This window comes from Gadus macrocephalus, chromosome 4, assembly GCF_031168955.1.
Source record: "Gadus macrocephalus chromosome 4, ASM3116895v1".
Lineage (NCBI taxonomy): Eukaryota > Metazoa > Chordata > Actinopteri > Gadiformes > Gadidae > Gadus > Gadus macrocephalus.
This window is the reverse complement of record NC_082385.1, coordinates 5,839,530-5,864,118: the sequence shown is the minus strand read 5'-3', so window position 1 is coordinate 5,864,118 and position 24,589 is coordinate 5,839,530. Positions and strand designations below refer to the sequence as shown.

The 24,589-nt window shown below is 45.7% G+C and overlaps 3 protein-coding genes across 5 annotated transcripts in view; 1 reads left to right on the top strand and 2 right to left on the bottom strand.

Moving 5' to 3' along the window:
- The first annotated feature begins 1,530 nt into the window (after window positions 1–1,530).
- fgfr1b (fibroblast growth factor receptor 1b) lies at window positions 1,531–13,675 on the top strand. Of its 2 annotated transcripts, none has more exons than XM_060049663.1 (17): window positions 1,531–1,831; window positions 2,804–3,001; window positions 3,622–3,729; window positions 3,988–4,157; window positions 4,334–4,457; window positions 4,770–4,960; window positions 5,935–6,058; window positions 6,283–6,476; window positions 6,882–7,018; window positions 8,080–8,201; window positions 8,294–8,404; window positions 9,166–9,356; window positions 9,924–10,046; window positions 10,331–10,401; window positions 11,407–11,544; window positions 12,293–12,398; window positions 12,580–13,675. In XM_060049663.1, exons 2-17 carry the CDS (start codon window positions 2,893–2,895, stop codon window positions 12,655–12,657), a joined length of 2,097 nt encoding a protein of 698 aa, XP_059905646.1. In that variant the 5' UTR covers window positions 1,531–1,831; window positions 2,804–2,892; the 3' UTR covers window positions 12,658–13,675. The 2 variants fall into 2 exon arrangements, with proteins under 2 accessions (XP_059905646.1, XP_059905647.1); XM_060049664.1 differs by having other exon boundaries at window positions 3,576–3,729.
- Window positions 13,676–15,327: 1,652 nt separating this feature from the next.
- On the bottom strand, window positions 15,328–20,530 carry stc1l (stanniocalcin 1, like). The gene is made up of 5 exons (XM_060049665.1): window positions 20,312–20,530; window positions 19,827–19,969; window positions 19,140–19,247; window positions 18,272–18,375; window positions 15,328–16,495 (listed from the first exon to the last, which is right to left on the bottom strand). Exons 1-5 carry the CDS (start codon window positions 20,427–20,429, stop codon window positions 16,195–16,197), a joined length of 774 nt encoding a protein of 257 aa, XP_059905648.1. The 5' UTR covers window positions 20,430–20,530; the 3' UTR covers window positions 15,328–16,194.
- Window positions 20,531–22,550: 2,020 nt separating this feature from the next.
- The window catches only part of LOC132455722 (cGMP-dependent protein kinase 1-like), a 14,384-nt gene continuing 12,345 nt past the window's right edge, over window positions 22,551–24,589 (bottom strand). For both annotated transcript variants that reach the window (XM_060049660.1, XM_060049661.1), the window contains exons 17-21: window positions 24,562–24,589; window positions 24,070–24,192; window positions 23,656–23,718; window positions 23,229–23,295; window positions 22,551–22,810 (exon numbers count right to left, since the gene is read on the bottom strand). The exon at window positions 24,562–24,589 is cut by the window's right edge and continues 136 nt beyond it. In XM_060049660.1, the coding sequence (XP_059905643.1) occupies window positions 22,715–22,810; window positions 23,229–23,295; window positions 23,656–23,718; window positions 24,070–24,192; window positions 24,562–24,589 (377 nt within the window). In that variant the 3' untranslated portion in view covers window positions 22,551–22,714. The remainder of the gene's footprint in view (window positions 22,811–23,228; window positions 23,296–23,655; window positions 23,719–24,069; window positions 24,193–24,561) is intronic.

Below are 24,589 nucleotides of genomic sequence, written 5' to 3'. Positions count from 1 at the left end.
TGAAATGTGAAAAAAATAAAAGAAATAAACACGTCCCCTCACTCCTCCCTCTCCCTACTCTCTCCTAACCGGCAGACTGACAGAATGGGTTTAAAACCAGTTCAAACAACAAAAACCTTTTGCCTAGTTGACCAGAGCTATGACGTGCATAAAGGCACCAGTGTGCTTGATTGTCAATGGTCAATGAAAAAATGTGCAAGTCCAACTTTGGATAATATTATTAATAATATAAAAAATTATACTGTAATAATAGTTACTTTACTTACTTTTGGTTCAGTAATCATTCACTAACGGTGTTCATGTTTTAATAATATTGTTCATGTTAATAATAATAATGTTTCCTAATAATAAATCATTCCTAATAGGATTAATGAATCATAACACACACAGGACTACTTGTAACTGAGGCTCTTCTCCAGGTTTACTTTGGCAGAGCGTGATGGCAGCCTTTACGGGTCTGGTGTATGTAGGCCAGGCTCTGCCTCGTCCACCCAGAGCTCTGATTTGTGTGTTTGGGTGGGTCCGGACTGGACCGGCTGTGTGGTTAGTCCTGGGCTGGGTCTGGGGTAGTTGTGGTTTTGGCTTGCCGGGTCCTGCAGCATCTGGTGTAAAGGCACCAGTTTAGAACCCTGGATGACTTGTTCTCAGATGTGGTTTTGAGCTGAAAGCCGTTTTCTTCTGCTGTCTTCTTCACGTTGTCACTTCTCTCTCCTGCTCTCTTCTTCTTCTTCTTCTTCTTCTTCTTCTTCTTCTTCTTCTTCTTCTTCTTCTTCTTCTTCTTCTTCTTCTTCTTCTTCTTCTTTTTCTTTTTCTTCTTCTTCTTCTTCTTCTTCTTCTTCTTCTTCTTCTTCTTCTTCTTCTTCTTCTTCTTCTTCTTCTTCTTCTTCTTCTTCTTCTTCTTCTTCTTCTTCATCTCTCTTCTTCTTCATCATCATCTCTCTTCTTCTTCTTCTTCATCATCTCTCTTCTTCTTCTTCTTCTTCTTCTTCTTCTTCTTCTTCTTCTTCTTCTTCTTCTTCTTCTTCATCTCTCTTCTTCTTCTTCTTCCTCTTCTCTCTTTCTCGTTGAGAAGGCCAGCAAGACATCAACTGAAGGTGTGTGTGTGTGTGTGTGTGTGTGTGTGTGTGTGTGTGTGTGTGTGTGTGTGTGTGTGTGTGTGTGTGTGTGTGTGTGTGTGTGTGTGTGTGTGTGTGTGTGTGTGTGTGCGCGTGTGTGTGTGTGTTTGTGTGTAAAATGCTTACAGGTATGCCTACAGCTGTGTGTATGTCATAGGTTTCTGCGGATGCAAGACCTATTAGGCTATTCTAATGAGAATAGTATTCTGTGATTCTGCAGGGGGGATAAGAAGACAGTTGTCGTGATTGTCTTTAGTTACATCCATGTCTTTCTTATTACCCTATAAGCCAACACCCACGACCCACCTACATCGCTTACATCACCTGATCGATAACTTAATAGAATCAGCAGGGTGATCATATTCATGAGGGGAGTGGGCAGCTTGGAGGAGGGAACTCCCATCAGGGCGTGCCACTGAGGACCAGCACTCGAAATTATAGGCTTACTGAGAGACAATGTGTCCTAGTGAACATTTCAGTACAACCACGATTTAGCGCTAACATTTTATTGTTTCCACTTTAAATTTAAAATTTCTGAGATATTAGTAAAGTTTGCATTCGTAAAGTCACGCAGATGCGCCCGATTCGGTATTATTGAAAAGTTGTGATTGGATCGTGGCTAACTTCTTCTTCCATGTAACTTCTGCCAGCAATCCATCGATTAAGGTGTTTTGATTAAGGTTTGACCTGCATTGCTTTTATCACACGTTGTCACGGTAAGGATTTGCGTCACCTTTATATTTTGGAGTTGTGTGTTTGGTGGCCCTACCCGCTTTTGCATTTAGGTATAGCCTACCTCGTCAAACATAGCCTACTTTTAATTTTTAGAACCACAGGTAAATCTCAAGTTTTACCATATTATTATTAACTTCTTTATTTGCTCTTATCGGAGTCTTTGCCTTTCTAACATGTGCTTGTTCTTCTTCGCTTCGTGATGCACTCGGATAACACCAATAACAAGTCACCCGAGTCGTGCTTATTCATTTTTTTATTTATCTGATCTCCCCCTCTCCTCCTCCTCGGACATAGCCTCGACCTCAGTCATACTTTCTGTTTAGAACTGGCTGGCCCATAGAGCGTATCTACATCTGTTCACAGTGGCGCAGATAGCTTTCCTCCAGCTACCCTTGGTTTGCATAGAGTGCTTGTATTCCTCGAAAATAGTGTCTTGCAACACGCACATTCCTGGACGCCTCAACCTCAGCCAAAGCCCCAAATTACCGTTATGTGTTAGAGAGGTTCTCCAACCTGCTGCTGAATCTGGAGTGTAGGTGACGGTGGCAGTATACTTTTAAGGGCTGGACTATACTGTCTGGAATATACCGATTATAAGAAAATGAGAACTAGCCTTAATTGGGCCAACTACTTTCAAAGTGTGAACCTGTTTGGTCATTTACTTTGTAGAGAATAATACATTTGTGTGTGTGTGTGTGTGTGTGTGTGTGTGTGTGTGTGTGTGTGTGTGTGTGTGTGTGTGTGTGTGTGTGTGTGTGTGTGTGTGTGTGCGTGTGTGTGTGTGTGTGTGTGTGTGTGTGCGCGTGTGTGCGTGCGCGCAAGTGCATGTGTGTGTGTCAAATAAGTATCAAAAACAAAACAAATGTTGAGGTGCAAGCCTTCCTCTAGTTTCCTCTAGTTGTTGTTTCAATAGAATTCTAGGAATCAAAAATCTGTTCTTTGTTCATAAATAGATCACAGCTGAGGTAAAGTGTGGCAGTGCTGGAGTGACCCATGATGTACTAGAGACGTGGTCCCAGAAGAATAGTCCTGGCGTTCCAGAATGTCTCTCCTCTGTTCCCATCTGCCGTTGCCATGGTTACTGCTAGTCCTCCTCATGCTCCTCTCCTCCGGGATTCAATCCAGGCCAGTCTCCCCTGAAGAAGAAGCAAGTAAGTGTGTGTGTGTGTGTGTGTGTGTGTGTGTGTGTGTGTGTGTGTGTGTGTGTGTGTGTGTGTGTGTGTGTGTGTGTGTGAACTGTTTTCAGCCTCAATTGTTTAGTCTGTTTGCAGAAAGGCGCCTGCAAAAGGCCTAAAAGTAACATGTAATGTGTGTGTTGGTCTGTGGTTGGGCCCTTGTGCCTGATTGGCGGTACCTCTAGTAAAGTCTGAGGTCTGAACTGGTAAGAACATTAGAGTGACACTAGTCAGTGACACGGGATTTGCACTCATTTTAATTGTCTGGAAACTCCCTTTTTCGAGCAATCTCACTGGTAAAAAAAAACAATTTATTTAGAGCGATCTGATTGGTCGATTTTTTTTGTATTTTGAGCGTTCTGAATGTTTTCTTTCAGATCGCTCGAAATAAATGATTTATATATACATATATATATATATTATATATATATAAAGGTATTCTGTTTCATTGTGTGCACACACACACACACACACACACACACACACACACACACACACACACACACACACACACACACACACACACACAAACACACTCAAAAACACAAAGACATTTTCTAGGTGTGTGTGTGTGAGTCCCTACCTTTGTCTTTTAGCTGACAGTGTGACATCATCTGAAGATAAGGATGAAGACATAGATGAGTCTTCCTCAGAGGAATCCATGCCATCCAATGAGATATCAACCAGCATTGAAAATACTGCACGTAAGATGAGATTTATAGTGACTAATTCATCAAAGAAAATCGCCTAATTTCCAAACCTTGAACCACTACAAAAAATAACTAAACATAATAAATGTTTTGTATATACTTTCTATTTAAATAGCTTCATATCATGTTATATTCTACATATTGTCACTCTTCATTGTGGTGACTCCGTTGAAGGGAATAGGGGTTCAGAGTGGATTGTCCTGGACTGGAGGTTGCATGTTGTAACCCCCCCTGGTCCCCTGTCCCCTGCAGTAGCCGGGGCCCCACAGTGGCTCAGGAAGATGCAGAAGCGCCACAGCACCGTCCCTGCCAACGGCACCGCCCGGTTCAGGTGTCGGGCCACGGGGAACCCCAGACCCACAATGCACTGGTACCGGGATGGGCAGGACCTGGCTCGAGACCAAAGAGCTGCAGGATTTAAGGTGAGACTATACGAAGCAAATGCTTTTTATTTCGGTTCACATGCATTTTCTACACATATGTTTTTAAAAACCATGAAGAGCAGCTTGTGTACACAGGAAATTGTCACAGATTGAGTGAAAGGGGGATTCAAACCAGAAACCTTCTCATGCTCGCTCCTCTCCCGTGAACCTCTCAGGTGTTGGAGGAGTCGTGGTCGCTGACCCTGGAGTCTGTGGGTCCGTCCGACGGAGGCAGCTACACCTGTGTGGTGAAGAACGAGTACGGCAGTCTGAACCACACCTACGTGCTGGACATAATCGGTATGAACTTCACCATCGCACAGGTGCACTCGCACACATGCACTCACACGCACACACACACACACACACACACACGTTTTTCCTCATCCACCCTATGTTTGTGCTTTCATTTCTTTTCAAACTTTTATTTTCTTATTTATTTGTTTATATTTGTCTCAGTTCTCTTTTAATCATTCCTTAATTCAATATATTTTTTATTTCCTTAATATTATATATTTATAATACATTTATTTGTTGATTCTTTCTTGCTCACACATTCATTATTTCACACGTTAATTATTTGTCGTTCTTTTATAATAATTGTTTCCCTAGCACCAAATGCAATCCTTCCCATGCCATTGGCGGTTCTCCCGTCCAATCAGACGGCGGTCGTCGGTAGCGACGTGAGGTTTATCTGCAGGGTGTCCGGGAACCCCCGCCCAGACGTCCTGTGGTTCAAACACATCGCCGGGACCGGCAGCACGGAGGGCCTGGAGGGCATCCCTTATGTCCGCGTGCTGAAGGTGTGTGAACCTCGTGCTCTAAGGGCTCTGGGTACGGCTAGAGTACACTATAGTACACAGTAACAAACTTTAGTGACAATAGGTACCACAAGAGTAGAATAGTAATGCAGTAACATACTCAAGGTACTAGTTACCATTAGAGTAGACTAAAGTAATGCAGTGACATACTCTAATGACTCTAGTTACTGCTAGAGTAGACTATATTAATGCAGTAATATACTCGAGTGCCAAGTTACCGCTTGACTAGACAATAGTAACGCAGTAACATACTCTAAGTACTAGTTACCACTAGAGTAGACTGTAGCAATGCAGTAACATACTCTAGGTACTAGTTACCACTAGAGTAGACTAAAGTAATGCAGTAACATACTCTAGTGACTCTAGTTACTGCTAGAGTAGGCAATAGCAATGCAGAAAATCCTATTGTGTAAATATTTTGAGTCATGTTTTATAATATCAACTATTTGGTTGCTCTGAATAGGAATTTATAAAGTGTATCGCATCGTACCCTTGGATAAGTTCAATAGAGTAAACATGGATAATATCTGCAATCACATCTTGAATCGTGTTTTATCAGACAGATTTAGGCCCAATCCCATTTCTATCCCTTACCCCTTCCCCTTACCCCTCCCCCTTGTTTTGAAGGGGGAAGGGGAAGGGGTAAGGGGAAGGGGTAAGGGGTAGAAATGGGATTATCCCACTTCTACCCCTTACCCCTTCCCCTTACCCCTTCCCCTTGTTTTGAAGGGGTAAGGGGTAGAAGTGGGATAATCCCATTTCTACCCCTTCCCCTTCCCCCTTCAAAACAAGGGGGAGGGGTAAGGGTAAGGGGTAAGGGGTAGAAATGGGATTGGGCCTTACTCTCCCAGCCCCTCATAACAAAAAGTACATTTTAAACTATTCTGCTGCAACTGCAGACAATGACGACTGGACTCAACTGTCGCTGTGCTTGGGGGGGGGGTTGCGTTCCGCAGACGGGCTCGCTGGTGGGGGACGCCGAGGTGCTGCTGCTGAGGAACGTGAGTGAGGACGACGCGGGCCCCTACACCTGTATGGCCGGGGCCGCCAGCCACTCCGCCTGGCTGGCCGTCGCTGCCCGTACGTAACGCCTCGCCACGCAGAGAGAGAGAGACACGCAACTCTGCTTTGACCACTGCCTGGACGTGACCATATTAGTATTAATGTATACTCCTCTATTATACCAATGTGTATATTGTACATACATCCTAATTTAAACTTGCTTTACGCCGCAATACTGTATAGCTGTCACCTATACATTTCTATATGTATGTGACATTACTGTGTTCTCATCCTCCTCACAGATCCCGCCCCCTCCCCCTCTATTCCCCTGTCCTCATTGGACATCATCCTCTATTGCTCCGCCTTCTTCGTCATCGTCACCCTGGCGGCCATAGCAACCGTCTGCCACTTGTACTGCGCTCCGAGGAAGAAGGCGGTTGCCGACATTCACCCGGCGTTCCTGGGCTTGGACAAGAGTCTGCACCTGGCCAAACAGGTAATCAGGGGACCCCTGGCAACCAATGACAACACATTCGCATCACAGCCTGGAGGGAAGCCCATTGGCTGAAACAACACATCTTATATAGGAGTAACTTAAAATAAAAAATACCTATATTTATTTTACCATATTATGTATAGATGTATATATTATGTTATATTGTGTGTATATGTAAATCATATATTAATATATATCATTTTTTTGTAGCTTATAAATATGTTTTTCCTTTTTTTATTTGTATTCTTTTATTCTTTTTTGTCTTTTTATTTCATTTATGAACACACACCTTGACATAAAGTCACACACCTTATTAAAAACAACACACAGGAGTACACACAGTCCGTTGAGGTCGAGGTTGCTCAGGTGGCTGTGTCGTCCCCCTCTCTGTGTCCATGCCTTCAGGTGTCCCTGGACTCGACTTCCTCCCAGCTCGGTCTGACCCATCGCTCTCTCGGGACCGTCCCGTCTCTCCCCTACCTGAACAAGGGGTCGGAGCCCCAGTTCTCCTACGACTCGGCTTGGGAGCTCCATCGAGACAGGTATGCACCACAGCACGGCTGCCCGTACTGTGTAGACACCAGGCTGGAAAGAGGTGGGAAGTATACACAAGGTAAAAGACCCACCATTCACAAGGAAATTCCCAGAGTGGTGAGGCAAAAAACATAAACAGGTATAGAAAGTAAAAGCAGTATTTTGACAAATGCAGGGTTGGAAACCCATCTTAGAAAAAAAATGTAATTAGGAAAATAAAAGTCCCTTCCTCCTCTGCTATTTTGAGAGATGCAGAGGCGGAGAAGTCACTTCCTACTCCCACTCCATGTTTTGAGTCATCCATCCGGATGAGATGCCCGGGGTGGATGGAAACCCTGGCAAAACATCCGTCTGGTATAAACCAGGGTAATGTTTTCCCCCGCTGCCCTGCTGGTTTCAATTTCTGGGCAGGAAGTCCGTTGGATATGTGTTGTAACATGTCGTTAGAAAGCTAGTCTGTAGGTGGTGATCAGTGGTGTCAACACTCAATGTTGCCTCACTGACTCTGAAGCAGCTCAGCTTCCACTCTCTATATCCTCCTTAGGTTATGAATATGTAACAATTACTGTGGATTCTGACCTGTTTTCTCCTCCTCCTCCCCCAACTCGTCCACCTCCCCCTCCTCCCATTCCTTCTCCTCCTCCTCGTCCTCCCCCAACTCGTCGTCCTCCCCCTCCTCCTCCTCTTCCTCCCCCTCCTACTCCTCCTCTTCCTCCCCCTCCTCCTCCTCCTCTTCCTACCCCTCCTCCCCCTCCTCCTCCTACTCCTCCCCCTCCCCCTCCTCCTACTCCTCCTCCTCCTCCCCCTCCTCCTCCTACTCCTCCCCCTCCCCCTCCTCCTACTCCTCCTCCTCCTCCCCCTCCTCCTCTTCCTCCCCCTCCTCCTACTCCTCCTCTTCCTCCTCCTACTCCTCCTCCTCCCCCTCCTCCTCTTCCTCCCCCTCCTCCTACTCCTCCTCTTCCTCCTCCTCCTCCCCCTCCTCCTACTCCTCCTCTTCCTCCTCCTCCTCCCCCTCCTCCTCCCCCTCCTCCTCCTCCTCCTCCTCCTCTTCCTCCCCCTCCTCCACCAGGCTGACCCTGGGTAAAGGCCTTGGCGAGGGCTGCTTTGGGCAGGTGGTGCTGGCGGAGGTGGTGGGCCTGGAGAAGAGCCGTCCCACACGCGTCACCAAGGTGGCGGTGAAGATGCTCAAAGGTCTCTACTTCTACCCTTGTCGATTAAACCATAATACCAGCACAGTGTGTCTGTATGAACATAATATCTGAGTGTCTCTGGTGGATGCTCAGCGGACGGGACAGAGAGGGACCTGTGTGACCTGGCCTCCGAGATGGAGATGATGAAGATGATCGGCAGACACAAGAACATCATCAACTTGCTGGGAGCCTGCACCCAGGAGGGTGAGAGTAGCTGCACACACCCCCCCCCCCCCCTCCCTCCCTCCGCGGGGGAGTGAAGGGGTTCACTCTCTGTAAACTCTGCTGTAGACGGTGATGACTTGACCCGGTGGTGTCCTCTGCTGCTGGCTCCCAGGTCCTCTGTATGTTCAGATTCAGACTCCGAGTCAACTTCATTGTCATTGTGCAGAATACGACGACAGAGGCAACAGAGAGCCACGCTGTATTTGACATTCGAGACTCTGTACACTCTGCTGTGGACTGTGATGGGTTGACGTGGTGGTGTCCTCTTCCGCTGGCGCCCAGGTCCTCTGTATATGACCACGCTGTATTCTAGCCTCAGTACACTCTGCTGAAGTATTCCTCCGTTAGCGGCCAATAAACAGACCAGACCAGCCGATCACAGATAGCCCTGTTGTTAGGACTCATCATCCGGCCTGGTCTGGTGCAGCCTTCACATGACAGCCCTTATCTTCACACACACACGCGCGCACACACACACACACCCACACACACACACACACACACACACACACACACACACACACACACACACACACACACACACACACACACACACACACACACACACACACACACACACACACACACACACACACACACACACACACACACACACACACACACGTAGACTGTGACGGCTTGACGTGGTGGTGGTGTCCTCTCCCCCGTCCAGGTCCTCTGTACACTCTGCTGTAGACTGTGAGGGGTTGACGTGGTTGGTGTCCTCTCCCTTCGTCCAGGTCCTCTGTACGTGGTGGTGGAGTACGCGTCCCGGGGGAACCTCCGGGACTACCTGCGCTCCCGCCGGCCCGAGGGCCAGGAGTACTGCAGCGGGCCCTGGAAGGTGGCCCTGGGCGGGGTGGGGGTCTCGGAGCTGGTCTCCGGGGCCTACCAGGTGGCCCGGGGCATGGCCTACCTGGCCTCCAAGAAGGTGAGCCACGACTGACCTGAACCCTGACGTTCCCAGTGGTTTTCCTGTTAACTTTTCCCTTGGAACGGTTTATTGATCCTGATGGGATATGGGGGTCGGTCACAGCAGTGACCCAGCAGTCGAGGGTAGGGGCAATTGAAGAAATGAAAAGGTTTATGGTGAACGTCCAAGGTGTCTTTCATACCCCGGCGTGTTTACATTGTTAGAGTGTTGATGCCCTTCTCCGCCATATGAAGTAGGACCAGTAATAATCTCGTACTATTAAACTAACTATTAAACTATCAATTGTAAATGTTTCGCACTTGTCGCTATGAATATCTTTACTGTACCGCCAGCAATATATTGTTTACTTTTCTTCTGACAAATGTACTTATTGTAAGTCCCTTTGGATAATAGCGTCCGCTGAATTCTCTCAATGTAAATGTGCTATAGTCTCCTTGTTACATTTTGTATATAAAGTATTTCATGAACAAGAGATCGGTATTTGCATTGCTCTGTTGCACATAATTAGTATGACCAAAAACACAGAATGATATGATACAAAAATGAGTCCTTCCTCTTCTTCAGTGTATTCACAGAGACCTGGCGGCACGCAACGTGCTGGTCACAGAAGACGAGGTGATGAAGATCGCTGACTTCGGCCTGGCTAGAGACGTGCACCACATCGACTACTACAAGAAGACCACCAACGTAGGTTCAGCAATGGGGGCGGGGGTCTTCCGGTGGTCAGGGTGTAGCACTCCCCTGCCCAAAGGTTCTGGGTTCGAACCCCAATATCTTAGGTCTAACTTTAATACCTACCTGCCTCATCCGCTGTGTATTACTTCACTGTGTGGTTCTTTGAAGTAATAAGAATAGAATATTTGTATCAATTATTTGACCATGTATATTATATTTTACTGTATATTATGTTCTATTTAACTTATATTTTACCGTGTATATAATCACTACAATATTTTGCTGTGTTTATACAGGGACGATTGCCTGTGAAGTGGATGGCGCCAGAGGCTCTGTTTGACCGTGTATACACACACCAGAGTGACGTGTGAGTCTTCAACACACACACAATGTTACTGTTGTACCGTATATACACACACCAGAGTGACGTGTGAGTCTTCAACACACACACAATGTTACTGTTTGACAGTATATACACACACCAGAGTGACGTGTGAGTCTTCAACACATACACAATGTTACTGTTGTACCGTGTATACACACACCAGAGTGACGTGTGAGTCTTTAACACACACACAATGTTACTGTTTGACAGTATATACACACACCAGAGTGACGTGTGAGTCTTTAACACATACACAATGTTACTGTTTGACCGTATATACACACACCAGAGTGACGTGTGAGTCTTCAACACATGCACAATGTTACTGTTTGACCGTATATACTGTACACACACCAGAAGGACGTGTGATTCGTCAACACACACACAATGTTACTGTTTGACAGTATATACACACACCAGAGTGACGTGTGAGTCTTTAACACATACACAATGTTACTGTTTGACAGTATATACACACACCAGAGTGACGTGTGAGTCTTTAACACATACACAATGTTACTGTTTGACCGTATATACACACACCAGAGTGACGTGTGAGTCTTCAACACATGCACAATGTTACTGTTTGACCGTATATACTGTACACACACCAGAAGGACGTGTGATTCGTCAACACACACACAATGTTACTGTTTGACCGTATAAACACACACCAGAGTGACGTGTGAGTCTATGGCTTCAACACATATACACACACATTAATATGCATCATCATATTTTCTTACATTTCTTATCTGTTGAATATCTATAATCTTATTTTCTTGACATACTCATCAATATCTTAATTTTTAATTTTTTTATTAAATTGTTGAATCATATTTCAACATGAATGTGAATATTGTCGTGATTAATCTATTTTTGTAATTATATATTATTAATATATTATTATATTATTTATATTATATTTATCAATACTTTCTGCTGAGTATCCGTGTAATATTTTGGGGGGATGTGGGTGCTTGTCAGCTGGTCCTTCGGGGTGCTGCTGTGGGAGATGTTCACCCTGGGGGGCTCCCCCTACCCGGGGGTCCCCGTGGAGGAGCTCTTCAAGCTGCTGAGGGAGGGCCACCGCATGGAGAGACCCTCCTCCTGCACCGCGGAGCTGTGAGCGCACACACACACGCACGCACGCACGCACGCACACATACACACACACACACACACACGCACGCACGCACGCACGCACGCACGCACGCACGCACGCACGCACGCACGCACGCACGCACGCACGCACGCACAGACACACGCACAGACACCTACACACACACACACACACGCACGCACGCACGCACACACACCTACACACACACACGCACGCGCGCACACACACCTACACACACACACGCACGCACGCACGCACGCACGCACGCACGCACGCACGCACAGACACACGCACAGACACCTACACACACACACACACGCACGCACGCACGCACGCACACACACCTACACACACACACGCACGCGCGCACACACACACACACACACACACACACACACACACACAAACACACACACACACATTCAGTCACGCACGCACGCACACACACACACACACACACACACACACACACACACACACACACACACACACACACACACACTAGTGCACACATATATGCAAGTACACCTACACAGGACCCTCACACATCCACACAAACATGCAAGAGTGTACACACATATTCACACATGTATGCACACGCACATTAACATACACTACACAACCTTAAATTAAAGTTATGTTTGCTTCTAACCAGTGCACCACAGGGTCACATTAACATGGTGTTTGAACTGCAGTCAGAGTAGTAGCCGTTGTTGTGTCACACTATAGAATGGGGTTATGTGTTACTAGGTATGGTCTGATGACAGCCTGCTGGCGTTCTGGTCCATCCCAGAGACCCACCTTCCACCAGCTGGTTCTGGACCTGGACCACACACTGTCCCAGATCACCAACAAGGTGACTTGAGGGCGTCCGTCGCTTTGTCTTTTTCCCCCAATATTGATCGACTGCTTTTGACAGTTAAGCATCTCAAGCAGATAATTATGCAAAAAATCGGACCATTTAACACTTTTTCCCATACGTTTGTTTAGAGGTAGCAGGCTCATGCATCAACACCTGTGGTTCTCTGTCTCTCAAGGAGTACCTGGATCTGTCGGCTACTGGGGTTCAGTGTTCTCCGGCGACGCCCGATCACGGCAGCTCCTCCTGGGCTTGAGTTCAGCACATCCTCCCCCCTCTTCCTCCTCCTTGAACACAGAGCTCCATACGCCCTCTAGTGGTGGTGTTGAGGAACTTGTAGCTCGATGTGTGAAGGAACTAGTAGCTGCTTCAGAAGTCAGTGGTGATGATGGAGGTCAGGGGGGGGGGGGGGGGGGGGGTGATGGAGCAGCTGGTTCTGAGTGGATCCTCTCCCTTCCACCTTCTGGTCCAAGCCGGGTTCTGGTGGAGCATCCATGGAGTGGTTCCCTAACCTTTAAAGGGCCGGCGCCCCAATTTTTCTGAATGAAATCCTACGACCCCAAGTCTCTCTTATGTTTGTTAATCTGCTTCCCCAACACATTGTTTCAACCCTATGAATTTCTGGGAACTTTTATGCATTTAAGTGATTGTTGCTAGCCTTTATCAATCATGAAGCAGTCTGTTGTGACACCTTTATGGGACCTTTCAAACCTTTAAAATAATTGTTTTATTATCAAAAATCAAACATCACTTATTGCCTTTTAGAACAGCTTATGAGTCTCCCACAACCCCATTTGCAGAGAGAGAGAGAGAGAGAGAGAGAGAGAGAGAGAGAGAGAGAGAGAGAGAGAGAGAGAGAGAGAGACCTTCACGTGCTGCCTGACCTATTATAGGAAGGTGTGCTTATCTGCTTATCATAATCAATATCTGTTCTGAGTATCAGTATTAACCTTTAAGTAATTTAGCAGATGCTCTTTTCCAAAGCCGGTTGCAGAGCTTGTTGTTACGTAGATACTTGTCAACAGGGAGTAGGTAGGGGACCGGTTAATGCATCTTGATCAAGGATATGCTTTAGAAGTTGCGCACAACAGGGTTTGAACCCAGATTATTCCACTCCAACCACAGCGGTGGTTATACTGTCCTCCTAATTACATTTTGTACATAATGAAGTTCATGAACAAGAGACCAGTATTTGCATCGCTCTATTGCACAGATAATGCTTTGTAGGTAAAAGTGTATTAATAAAACCTTAAAAAAATCAGGTGAGTTATTTGTGTTCCCCAGGAAACATCTAAGCATGGAGACAGGGAGGTTTTTTGAGAGATTCTGTGTTTTTAGTCCTGGCGAACGGGCGCTCAACTTCCAGGAATACGTGAGGATGCCTTAACTGATTAGCTGTGTGACTGCCGCACACCCACTGCCTGGAGCCCACACATCTGGGCTTCCTTCCTGTCGACATTCCTCCTGCCCGCACATGTCCTTCAGTCACAAACCCATTCACCAATATAAGTAGCTGTCCGGAAATTGCATTTTTTCTTTGAAGAGCCGATCCGTCACAGTCATCCTTGACCACTGAAGCTGGCTCTCTGTTCTGAGCTGTTTTGCCATCAGAGTTTTCTGACTTTGTTTCGTTCTTGTTCTTAGTTTGTTTTATGATTAGTTTTCAGTTTATTTTTTTAAGGAGCAGGTAGAGTTAGACGTCTTGCTCTAGGAGGCCTACAGGTAGACCGCGGACATTGGGGATCAAACCCAGAACCCATGGCATGGGAGTCCAAGTCCCTGACCACTAGACTTCCTTCATGTGCCTCAAATTCCCTGTAAGTCGCTTTGATCAGATGAACTGATCTGACTTAAGCCCTTACTTATTGCTAACAGGGCTAATCCAGGGCAGGTATCTGGCCACCAGACTGTTGCTGGTTCAATTCCCGTATCCTCCATGCCACTCATTGACAATCTATTTCTAGGGCTTAATAATATCCTGTAAGTGCTCTTCCAATACAACCCCCCCCCTCCCTTAATAAGGTCAGTCCACCGCTTGGCTGACTCCAGTTAATGAGGTGTTTCAGTGAGGCGGGACCCCAGAACAGGCTGCTACCCCCGGGGGGAAATTCTAGAGATAGAGGCACCAATAAACGTGGTTCATCACATCCCCTTTCCAGCTCAGGAGACCTGGAAAAGCAATGTATCATTAACTATTGAATATAAACGAATAAAACAGCAACGGATTTCTTTAAAGGGCACTAAACGCTGTTGATGTTAATTAGTGGTTGTGTGTTGTGTTTTTTCAAAATGAGATAGATAATATTTTATTTTAAAGGCCACCCATTGGGTAGAAACGCTACATGAGAGCATCATCATGTTAATCAGTTCTGTGTGTGAAACACTGGCTTCAAACACTGCATCTGAAAGCCATTATCTACGCTCTAAGCTCAAAGCGCAATTAACTGTCATGTGCTGTGAGAGAGATTAAGGAAGACTCCAATCAACAAAGTGTTGGTGCTAAAATGTATGTTCTGGGGGAGAATGAATACATTCCTGATTGTCAGAGTTCTAGCATTGTTATGAGCTATATGAGCAGAGAGAGCTGTATTTGTAAAGGTTTTTCATTTCTAGGTTACTATTGGAGATATGAGTGTATTACAAGATATAAAGTTAAACTGCTATACTGTACAATAAACCACGAGCCAGAAAAGGCTGTCCCTAGGGGTGTTTTATATTACTATTAGTATTAACCTTTATTTGTGTCCTGACCACACAAGTGCAGTTTAAAATCAGTATCTCGTTTCATTACAATCTGAAACACATTGATTGACTTTTCATCTAATTAGGAGATCTTAATCAAATAGCCCCCAGTGTTTAAAAAAACAGATGGTAAATAATCACATCAAAGAGAAAAATCCCAAACAAATCTCCATCAGCCAAAATCCATCATGTGACTTAATTTATTCCAACACAAACAAAGTTTCGCCGCAGAGTACCAGACTTCTACTTCCGTTCCTCATTTCATATTTTTGGTATCTATCCATATAGATGTATATATCTATATAGATACTATACTCAATCTTTCACTCATGCTCGTCACAGTAAACATGTTTAGTGCTGTAGCCTAGCTTTGCATAGTAAGTGTCAGCATAGTTACATCCCCTGACAGGCAGGGGAGAGGGCCAATCAGAAGACAGAAGCGAGTCACGACCAGCATGATTTCACCTTGTTTCCCTTTTAGCTTCGATAGAACATTTGGACCCATGCACTATATCAAATATAGAAGCCGCATAAATTAAACATTGTACAATAAACCACAATGATAATCAACATCATGTTTTTTTCAATATATATTTTGTATCTATAATGTTTGAGGTTTGGTTAGATTTCGATTAGGTAAAGTACGTTTCCGTTGGTTTGATACAGTGTAGGATTGTGGCTAAGCTTTGGGTGGTGGTGTAGCTTTTAAAAGCCAGCTTTTTCACAGACCAATCCATCGTCAACATAAAGAAAAAAATAGATATTTGGCTACGATAGCTGATCATTTGAATAAATTAAAAGAAAAAGAAAAAGCTTGTGTGTGTGTGTGTGTGTGTATTTCTATCTGGGTGCACGTGTGTGTCAGGACGCATGCATGTGGGCATGTATCCCATGCATCAATGTATATTGTATTCGTGTGTGTGTGTGTGTGTGTGTGTGTGTGTGTGTGTGTGTGTGTGTGTGTGTGTGTGTGTGTCTGCTGTGTGTATGCGTGTGTGCCTGTATGCATGCATATGCGCCTGCACGTGCTTCGGGAGCATGCGCACGCATCTTAATTCTCCCCCTTGTACTCGCGCAGCTTCTCGTCCACGGACCGCTTGCGGGCAAAGAGGTGGGTGGGGTCGCGTCCCCTGAAGCTGGGCTGGATGTTGAAGACGGGCATGTTCCTCCAGCTGGATGGGTTGCTGTTGCCACCCGCCATGTCGGTGCCGCCCGGCACGCAGGGCTTGTTCTGCAGCAGCAGGAAGAAGGTCTCCATGTCAGGCCCCAGGCGGGCCACGAGGCCGGCCCGCACCACCGCCACCGTCTGCTCGTCGCACGCCAGCAGAGCCTGCAGCAGAGTGCTGTAGTACCTGCGGGACCCACCAGGGGGGGCGTCGTGAGTACACACAGTACATTACAGTATAGTACAGGGGGGTACAGCAGTCACAGTGGAATTTGTTGTCACATGTGTGGAAGGGAAGACACACTGCTCGTGTTTAAAGGGGTCTATTTTGGACTGCCGACAGGGGTTCGATGTTGATTCAGTAGTCGTTTCAAAAGTTATGCGTTTGTGACATCACAAGTGGGAGTGTCCACCCAGATGTAGGATGGATGGACGACTAGCCTACCAGTTTGTCCGCTCGGACAATCCCTCTTGTGATGTCACTATAGGGTACGTTTTTTGTATATGCTTCTTATTGCTTACATGCTGTGATCAACTGTGAATTTTTTTGGAAGTTTTTGAAAGGCTTGATTTATATTTTGGGACTTATTGGACACTTTTATCATTCAAAGCAACACAAGTGAATGTGAGTGCAAAGAATTGGAGCAGTTACCAAAAAATGTGCAGTAGCACTAGAAATGGAAATATAGAACTACGTATGTTCAATATAAAAGCTAAAATCATCAAAGGACATGAGATGGTTCCGCAGAAGAAGTGGGTCTTTAGATGTTTTTTTAAGTACACAGCCCTTCAATTCTGCTTCACTTCCTCTTTAAAAGCTTCAAGTCCTTGCTTTTAAAGCAGACTTTACAACGGAAACCTTTGAGCGGATAACAATGAATAGATTTAAGAGTAGGGTTGATTTGAGATCAAATCCCTCATGAGGGAATAAATCAAACCAAGACGAATGACAAATTCCCTTTTCTTCATAGTTAATCTCAGGTTTCAAAACAGTTATATTATATCCAGACAATACACTCCGAGGCAACAACAAACTGTGTGGTCTAGAAGTCATGGATTCCACTGGTTTTAGCATTGTTAACTCATCCCACCGCGCTGGCTTGAGTTTATGTCTCACATTAGTTTGATAGCAAAGCTGTTTTTGAATCCATCAGAAAGAGTTAGTTTAGGGTTCTGCCAACCACAAACAAGCAGACTAGGATAGTCTATTGGCATCCTTGAGGGCAAAACGCCAAAACTTCTTCCTAGTTAGTCATTGTTGTTTTGGATAAATGAGACTGCTAAAATAAAATAAATAGTACGACAGAAAACAATGGGGTGTCTCGTTATCTGAACTTGAACCATGCTGTGTCCATTGCTCAGGTGACCTGTTACTGCAGGTGATCCAGAGTCACTGAGCATGTCCTGGGATCCAGCAATTCTTCTATGTTATAGCAGAACTTCTGATCCAGCAATTCTTCTATGTTATAGCAGAACTTCTGATCCAGCAGTCCTACTATGTTATAGCAGAACTTCTGATCCAGCAGTCCTACTGTGTTATAGCAGAACTTCTGATCCAGCAGTCCTACTGTGTTGTAGCAGAACTTCTTGGGAGAGTTGGCAAAGAGCCTGAGCTGGTAACAAACAACTGCAAGGGGCGGAGTTACGTCTCGTTTCCTGTTTTGTGACGGAGATATTCTACCGAAGAAAACAATTTGTGGGAGTGGGTGAAGCTTTCAGAAGGGGATTTTTCTCGGAAGTATTTATACAGCGGCCAGAAGACAAAGTATCGGTTTGAAACCTTTAAAGTTTTTTTAACAGTTTACTACTGCCGGTGCAAGCTTTTGTTGGCCAATTACGTGGTTACAGATCAGTGCCTCCGGAACAATGTTTGGCAAAAACAAACAAGCGAATCGCCCCCGTTCACCCAGCTGTGAGCTCGGCTGCCGTCAGACTGCGTTGTGTTTCCCAGTCCGGGTCCTACCTGTTGGGGAAGTGGGTGGGCACCTGCACCACCTCACCGATGGCGTCTGGGTTGGTGCGCGCCACGGTGCAGATATCCAGACTGCTGTAGCAATCCTCCTGCACCTACAACAACCCACACACACACACAGCTAATTGTACACAACTATAGCACACAATAAACCACCCGCTATACATACAAACACCTCCATACATAGCACACATAACACCCAGCTCATTATACATAAATATACAGCATACACACGCTTAGCTGTTTATAAAGTTAGTACCTCTATCCCACCGACAAATCACTCTCATTATACATACATGTGACACGCAAACACTCATCAGACATGCCTAGAGCACGCATTCAACACACAGACACGCCATTAGACATACCTTTGGTACACCACATACCCAACCATTAACAATCACTATAGCACAGAAACAGATGCAAACTTTACACACACACACACACACATCTGGGCCTAACAAACAGAAAACTCATTGCATTTGCATATGGGTGTTTTTGTGTGAGTACTCTGCTTGTGTCTGCATTTATATGTGTGAGTGCATCTGAGTGCGTGTGTGTGTGTACATGTGTGTACATGTGTGTGTCGGTACACGTGTGTGTGTGTGTGTGTGTGTGTGTGTGTGTGTGTGTGTGTGTGTGTGTGTGTGTGTGTGTGTGTGTGTGTGTGCACGCATGCACTCACGCACAGGTGTGTGTCTGTGTGAGCACGTTTGTGTGTGTTTGTGTGTGCATGTATGTGTGTGTGAGTGCAGGTGTGTGTATGTGCATATGTGTCTCTGTGCCTGCACGTGTGTGTGTGTGTGTGTGTGTGTGTGTGTGTGTGTGTGTGTGTGTGTGTGTGTGTGTGTGTGTGTACCTCCGCGATCATCCTCTGGAAGACGTTACAGCGCCGGATGGTCTGGAACACTTTAGCTGTGACTCCCTGAGCGATGCAACGCAGGCTGTCCTTCACAAAGGTCTTACCCTGAACAGGAAACACACCAATAACAAGAGTTTAACCCTGGTCAAGAAACACAAAGATCTAGACAAAGAAACAAACAATAACGAGAGTTTTACCCTGATCAAGAAACCCAACGATACACTGTTTTACTACTGTATAATCCCACAAAGTTCTGACGAGAAACTCAACAATCACAGGTTTTTACTGCCTGTATAAAACACAATGCTCATACACAAGAATGGCAAAAGAACCCAGCTCTACAACATTACCCAAAGCTTGCCCACCTGCAAGAGTAAAACAATAATAAACAGGGTTCTACACTGCAAACATAATAGATTGTACATTACCCTGTATAATTGCCTGCAGAATAACACAATAAGCATTGTGTTTGCCCTGTAATATTACCATATATTAATTGGGTCTTACCCCGTGCACAGACAGACAGACAGACAGACAGACAGACAGACAGACAGACAGACAGACAGACAGACAGACAGACAGACAGACAGACAGACAGACAGACAGACAGACAGACAGACAGACAGACAGACAGACAGACAGACAGACAGACAGACAGACAGACAGACAGACAGACAGACCGACCTGCGTGTTGAAGGTGGCCGCTGTCTGTAGGAAGAGCTGGCAGATGTCGTGCATGCCATCGGTGTCGCAGGTGGAGTTCTCGAGGCAGGCGAACACCCCGCAGCCCACCGCCACCGCGCCGTTCAGACACTTGGCCACATCGTCTGCACACCGAGACACAGGAAGCGCGTTAAGGTAACGAGCATGCGCGGTCATTTAAGACTCACGATCGACACCAATATTGATTGCGGTCTCTCTGAAACTTTTTGTATTTGACTGCTGCTCTCCGGCCAAGGAAAAAATAAATAAATAGACGATAGAGGATGTGACTTGATTTAAAGCAGTTTTTTGTTTTTTTTACATTGATGTAAATAGATGTTGTTTTTTTTCATTTATGTTTTTTTAAATATACATTTATATGGCACTGTCTAGGCTACTGGCCATCTCGGTGCAACTAGCTTACTAACAACTTTTTGAAAAAGTAAAAAAAAAGGGACGGTACTCACTCGGGCTGTTGGCGGAGAAGCGGGCTCGACGAGGTGAGGGCTCCACCGGAGCTGGGCTGAACTCGAAGCCAGCAGCCGTCACTACCAAGAGGAACACCAGACCGCACTGTGCCAACATGTTCACTGACGACTGGATGAGATGCTCGTCTTGCTGTAGTGGTTGCTGTATGTGTATGTGTTGTTCTTGCTTGTCTAGATGCAGACCCTCTCTCCTCTATTTATGTGTAAAGTTTTCATGGTCGATTTGAGTAGTCGGTCATCGTCACTCGTGACCGTCCAATCAGAACGCGGAATCTCCTTGCACCGCGGCGGTAATTCCGTCTGACGGAAATAGCCGAGCGCGCTAATTGAATATTTCCACTCGTCTAATCAATTCATGACGTTGACATTTTAAACAAGGTTGACGTGCAGCAGAATTATTAACGAGATAGGTAGGTTCCATGGTAGCGGGTAGGCTTATGCATTAACATAGTTTGGGTTGGAAACTTCTAAAGGAATTAATAAATTATATATTTTTAATATATTTGTTTAATTTTCATATTGTTTAGCAGGTTTAATTAAACATTACAACGTGAAAAAAATCAGTATGCGTTTAACTTTTTCTAAAAATAGCAAGGCCTCGTGGAAGTTGGAAACGCATATAGGTGAGAACCATTCAGGTCACGTAGGCCGGCTTTCTTCCGTGCTCGGTCGTGTAGAAAGGCTGATCAGTGAACACAGATATCCAATGGGTCCTGATGCCTCAGTCGAGGGCACCATGGTCCACAATAATTCACCTCTCAGCTCTCAGTCTCAAACTTCCAGCAGTCAGATTTAATTTCGTGTCCCTTCTTGACCTTTTGTCACCAATTCTTTTTTGTGTTGGACCAGTTGGAAATAAATAAATAAATAATGTGGATTAAAAAAGCAAAAAAAAGGAACACCAGGTAGGCTATACCAAATAATATTGGGACAAAAAGATGACCTCTTTTGCTTTCTCAAATGGCTACTCTTACTAACATAATTCTCTAAAAGAGAATTTAATTTGATTAGGATCGGTAGCAAATCTCCTAAATGTCACAAATGCAACAGAACCCTTCAGAAACGAATTATGATTGTTCTGCATCACAACGTTTTTTTCTGCAGTTCATGGCAAAAATTCATGTTATTTTGCAGCCCTTAGTTGTTGATTTAAGTAAATATTGATTGATACAAACATTACCTACCATTCTGAAAACCTCTTCTACGAGTGAATATAATTTATGCAAAAATTCTATGCGAAAAACCACAGTTATTTATTTTAACATTCCTGTCCATTCTAAACAATATCTGGCTATCAGACCATCTTATTTTAGCAAACTACTGTCCTGAAATGCGTGTAGAGAACGGACTGTGGCAAATGTGGAAAACACGGTGTGTCCTATCAGCGTGCATCTGGATGGCATTTGTTTGTGTGTGTGTGCGTGTGTGTGTGCGCGTGTGTGTGTGTGTGTGTGTGTGTGTGTGTGTGTGTGTGTGTGTGTGTGTGTGTGTGTGTGTGTGTGTGTGTGTGTGTGTGTGTGTGTGTGTGTGTGTGTGTGTGTGTGTGGGAGTCCATGACTTCAGGTGGCTGGGAAACAAAAGGCTGGTCGGACCCGGGCTGATTAGCCCTGTGGTGGTCACTGGGCAGAGATAAGCATCACACTGCTCTAATATGGAAACAACACTGGCTTCGTTCTGATAAACTCTTCCGTTGCAAACACTCACACATCCGAATCTTTGTGACTTTGTTTGTGTGTGTTTGTTTGTGTGATGGCCAGATGGATGCTCTTCAAAACAATGCTTTCAAAACCACATTTATGAAAGAAGACAGGACTAGTGGCTTGGCCACTTTTCCCTAAAGATTAACTTCACTGTTCGTTCAAAGTGCTTGGCTCCCAAGAATGTCTGTGTAATTGAGGGGAGGTCAAATTTGTAATGAAGTTAAAACCACCTCTTTGTTTTAACTACGACTTCTAATGTTAACCTGTACTATTACATGTATAATTATAGTAATATACAAATATATCAAATATTACCTCAATCGCCTTGCATGAAATCCTCCCAGGACTCAAGATTAATTAATTACCAGTCTGATCCGTATACAAATAGGAGGCCAAATACAAAATACATACATACATATATACATACATATACAAACAGACCATTCATTAGGCAGCCTTGAACAGGGACAAATAAAGTCATGAAGACAGAATCAAAACAGCAATAAATCAAGACTCGGTTTATGATGACGCATCCTTTAATACATCAAACAAAACCGTCTCCAACCCTGTTGACCAATTTCTCCCTAAAACATCTGACAATACAAACATATCCAAGGGAAACAATGAATAGCAACGCGTACAACACACTTTATAACACACAGTGCTGAGAGAGCTCTTCTCTCTAGAACTCCAGGTCCCAGCCTGACTCCTCGTCCGGGGGCTCGTCGGTGTCTTCGGGGAAGAAGTCGAAGTTACTGTTGTCCAGCGGCCCGGTCACCTGACACAACAACAGATACACCGTGAGTGAGTGGGCCACCTTCTGCCCGCTTGAATTCATTTGTTTGCCCACAAGCTGTGAAGGAAAAAACCTTGAATGTGCGTTGCGCGAGTCTACTTGTTAACGTATGTGGGGAACAACTCAATGACATTGTTTGTTTCAGTAAAAACCTCCTACACTCCTTCCATACTGCTGCCCCTCCAGTCAGGTTTTCAGAAACACATGCAGGAAAAAGTAGGACAAAACCGACGCCTTTGAGGGATTTCAATTGACCTCAATCTGCCCACTTACTCGGATTCAGCACTGGAACAATTGAAGAGCCCAGTTAAACGAGAACTGATTAATAGTCGGCAAGACAGTTGTTGTGTGGTTGTTGGTTGCTGGTAGTGTGTTGTCATGGCGACCGCAGCATACTCACAGTGGGGGTGTAGGGGGAGTCTATGGTCCCCTGGCGGAGCCCCTCCCAGTTGAATCCCTCAAACCACCTGAAGGAAGAGTTACCATGACAACACATCCATCCATCCAGAGGTTCTGCACACTGTGTGTGTGTGTGTGTGTGTGTGTGTGTGTGTGTGTGTGTGTGTGTGTGTGTGTGTGTGTGTGTGTGTGTGTGTGTGTGTGTGTGTGTGTTTTTGTCTGTGTTTGTATGTGTGTGTGTGTGTGTGTGTGTGTGTGTGTGTGTGTGTGTGTGTGTGTGTGTGTGTGTGTGCGTGCGTGCGTGCGTGCGTGCGTGCGTGCGTGCGTGCGTGCGTGCGTGCGTGCGTGCGTGCGTGCGTGTGTGTGTGTGTGTGTGTGTGAGTACGTGTGGGTGTATGTGTGTGTGGTTACGTGTGTGTGTGTCTCACTTGTGTTTCTGAATGTCCTTCACCCCGTTCTTCTGGTTCCCCAGACGCTCAGATGGGTTGTCCCTGGAACACACACGTGCCCACGCACACACAAATAAAACAAAAACACAATCACACGTGAATACAGAGCATGAGTCGTTGGCCTTTATTCTGTTGTGTAGCTGGTGGTGTTAGTGGGGATGGATTTGTGGTAAGTTATCAGTTGTTAGTGGTTAGGGGTTAGTGGTTGACAGTTAACGGTCAGTGATTAGCGGTTAGTATATAGTGGTGGTGAGCGACAAGTGGTTAGTGGTTAGTGGTTAGTGATTAGTAGTTAGCGGCTAGAGATTAGTGGTTAGTGGTTAGTGATATATGATTAGGGATAAGCGGCTTGGGGACAATTAGCGGGGAGCAATTTGGATTAGTGTGTGTCACCTGCACAGACGCTTGATGAGGTTGGCAGCACTCTTGGTGATCTTCTTGGGGAACTCGACCATGTCGATGCCTCTCAGGATGATGTTGTACGTCTTCATGGGGTCGGAACCCGAGAACGGGGGGCTGCGAGGGGAGGAGGTCCTTATCATTCACGTTGATCCCTAATCAATTCATGTTTTATGTCTGTATCCATTAGTGTCTGCACTAAGCTATATACTGACCTTCCCTGTCTCCCCCCCTCCCTCCACCCTCCCTCAATCCCCCCTCCCACCCCCCCTCCCTCCCTCCCTCCCCCCCTCTCTCCCCCCTCCCTCCCTCGCCCCTCTCCCCCCTCCCTCCTTCCGCCCTCCCTCCCTCCTTCCGCCCTCCCTCCCTCCCTCCTCTTTCCCCCCCCTCCCTACCTGCCACCCCCCCTCCATCCCTCCCTCCCTCCCCCTCCATCCATCCCTCCCCCCCACCCCCCCTCCATCCCTCCCCCCCACCCCCTCCCACCTGCCACTCAGCAGCTCAAAGATGAGGA

Bases quoted from the DNA above. Each gene is read 5' to 3' on its own strand.
- stc1l (XM_060049665.1), bottom strand. From the start codon at position 20,429: ATGTTGGCACAGTGCGGTCTGGTGTTCCTCTTGGTAGTGACGGCTGCT. The intron at 19,248-19,826 runs GTCGGTCTGTCT...TTTCCTGTTCAG, and splicing joins CGGCCACCTTCAACACGCAG to GGTAAGACCTTTGTGAAGGA. The intron at 16,496-18,271 runs GTAGGACCCGGA...TGGGTCCCGCAG, and splicing joins CCCACCCACTTCCCCAACAG to GTACTACAGCACTCTGCTGC.
- fgfr1b (XM_060049663.1), top strand. From the start codon at position 2,893: ATGTCTCTCCTCTGTTCCCATCTGCCGTTGCCATGGTTACTGCTAGTC. The intron at 4,158-4,333 runs GTGAGACTATAC...TGAACCTCTCAG, and splicing joins AAAGAGCTGCAGGATTTAAG to GTGTTGGAGGAGTCGTGGTC. The intron at 12,399-12,579 runs GTGACTTGAGGG...CTGTCTCTCAAG, and splicing joins TGTCCCAGATCACCAACAAG to GAGTACCTGGATCTGTCGGC.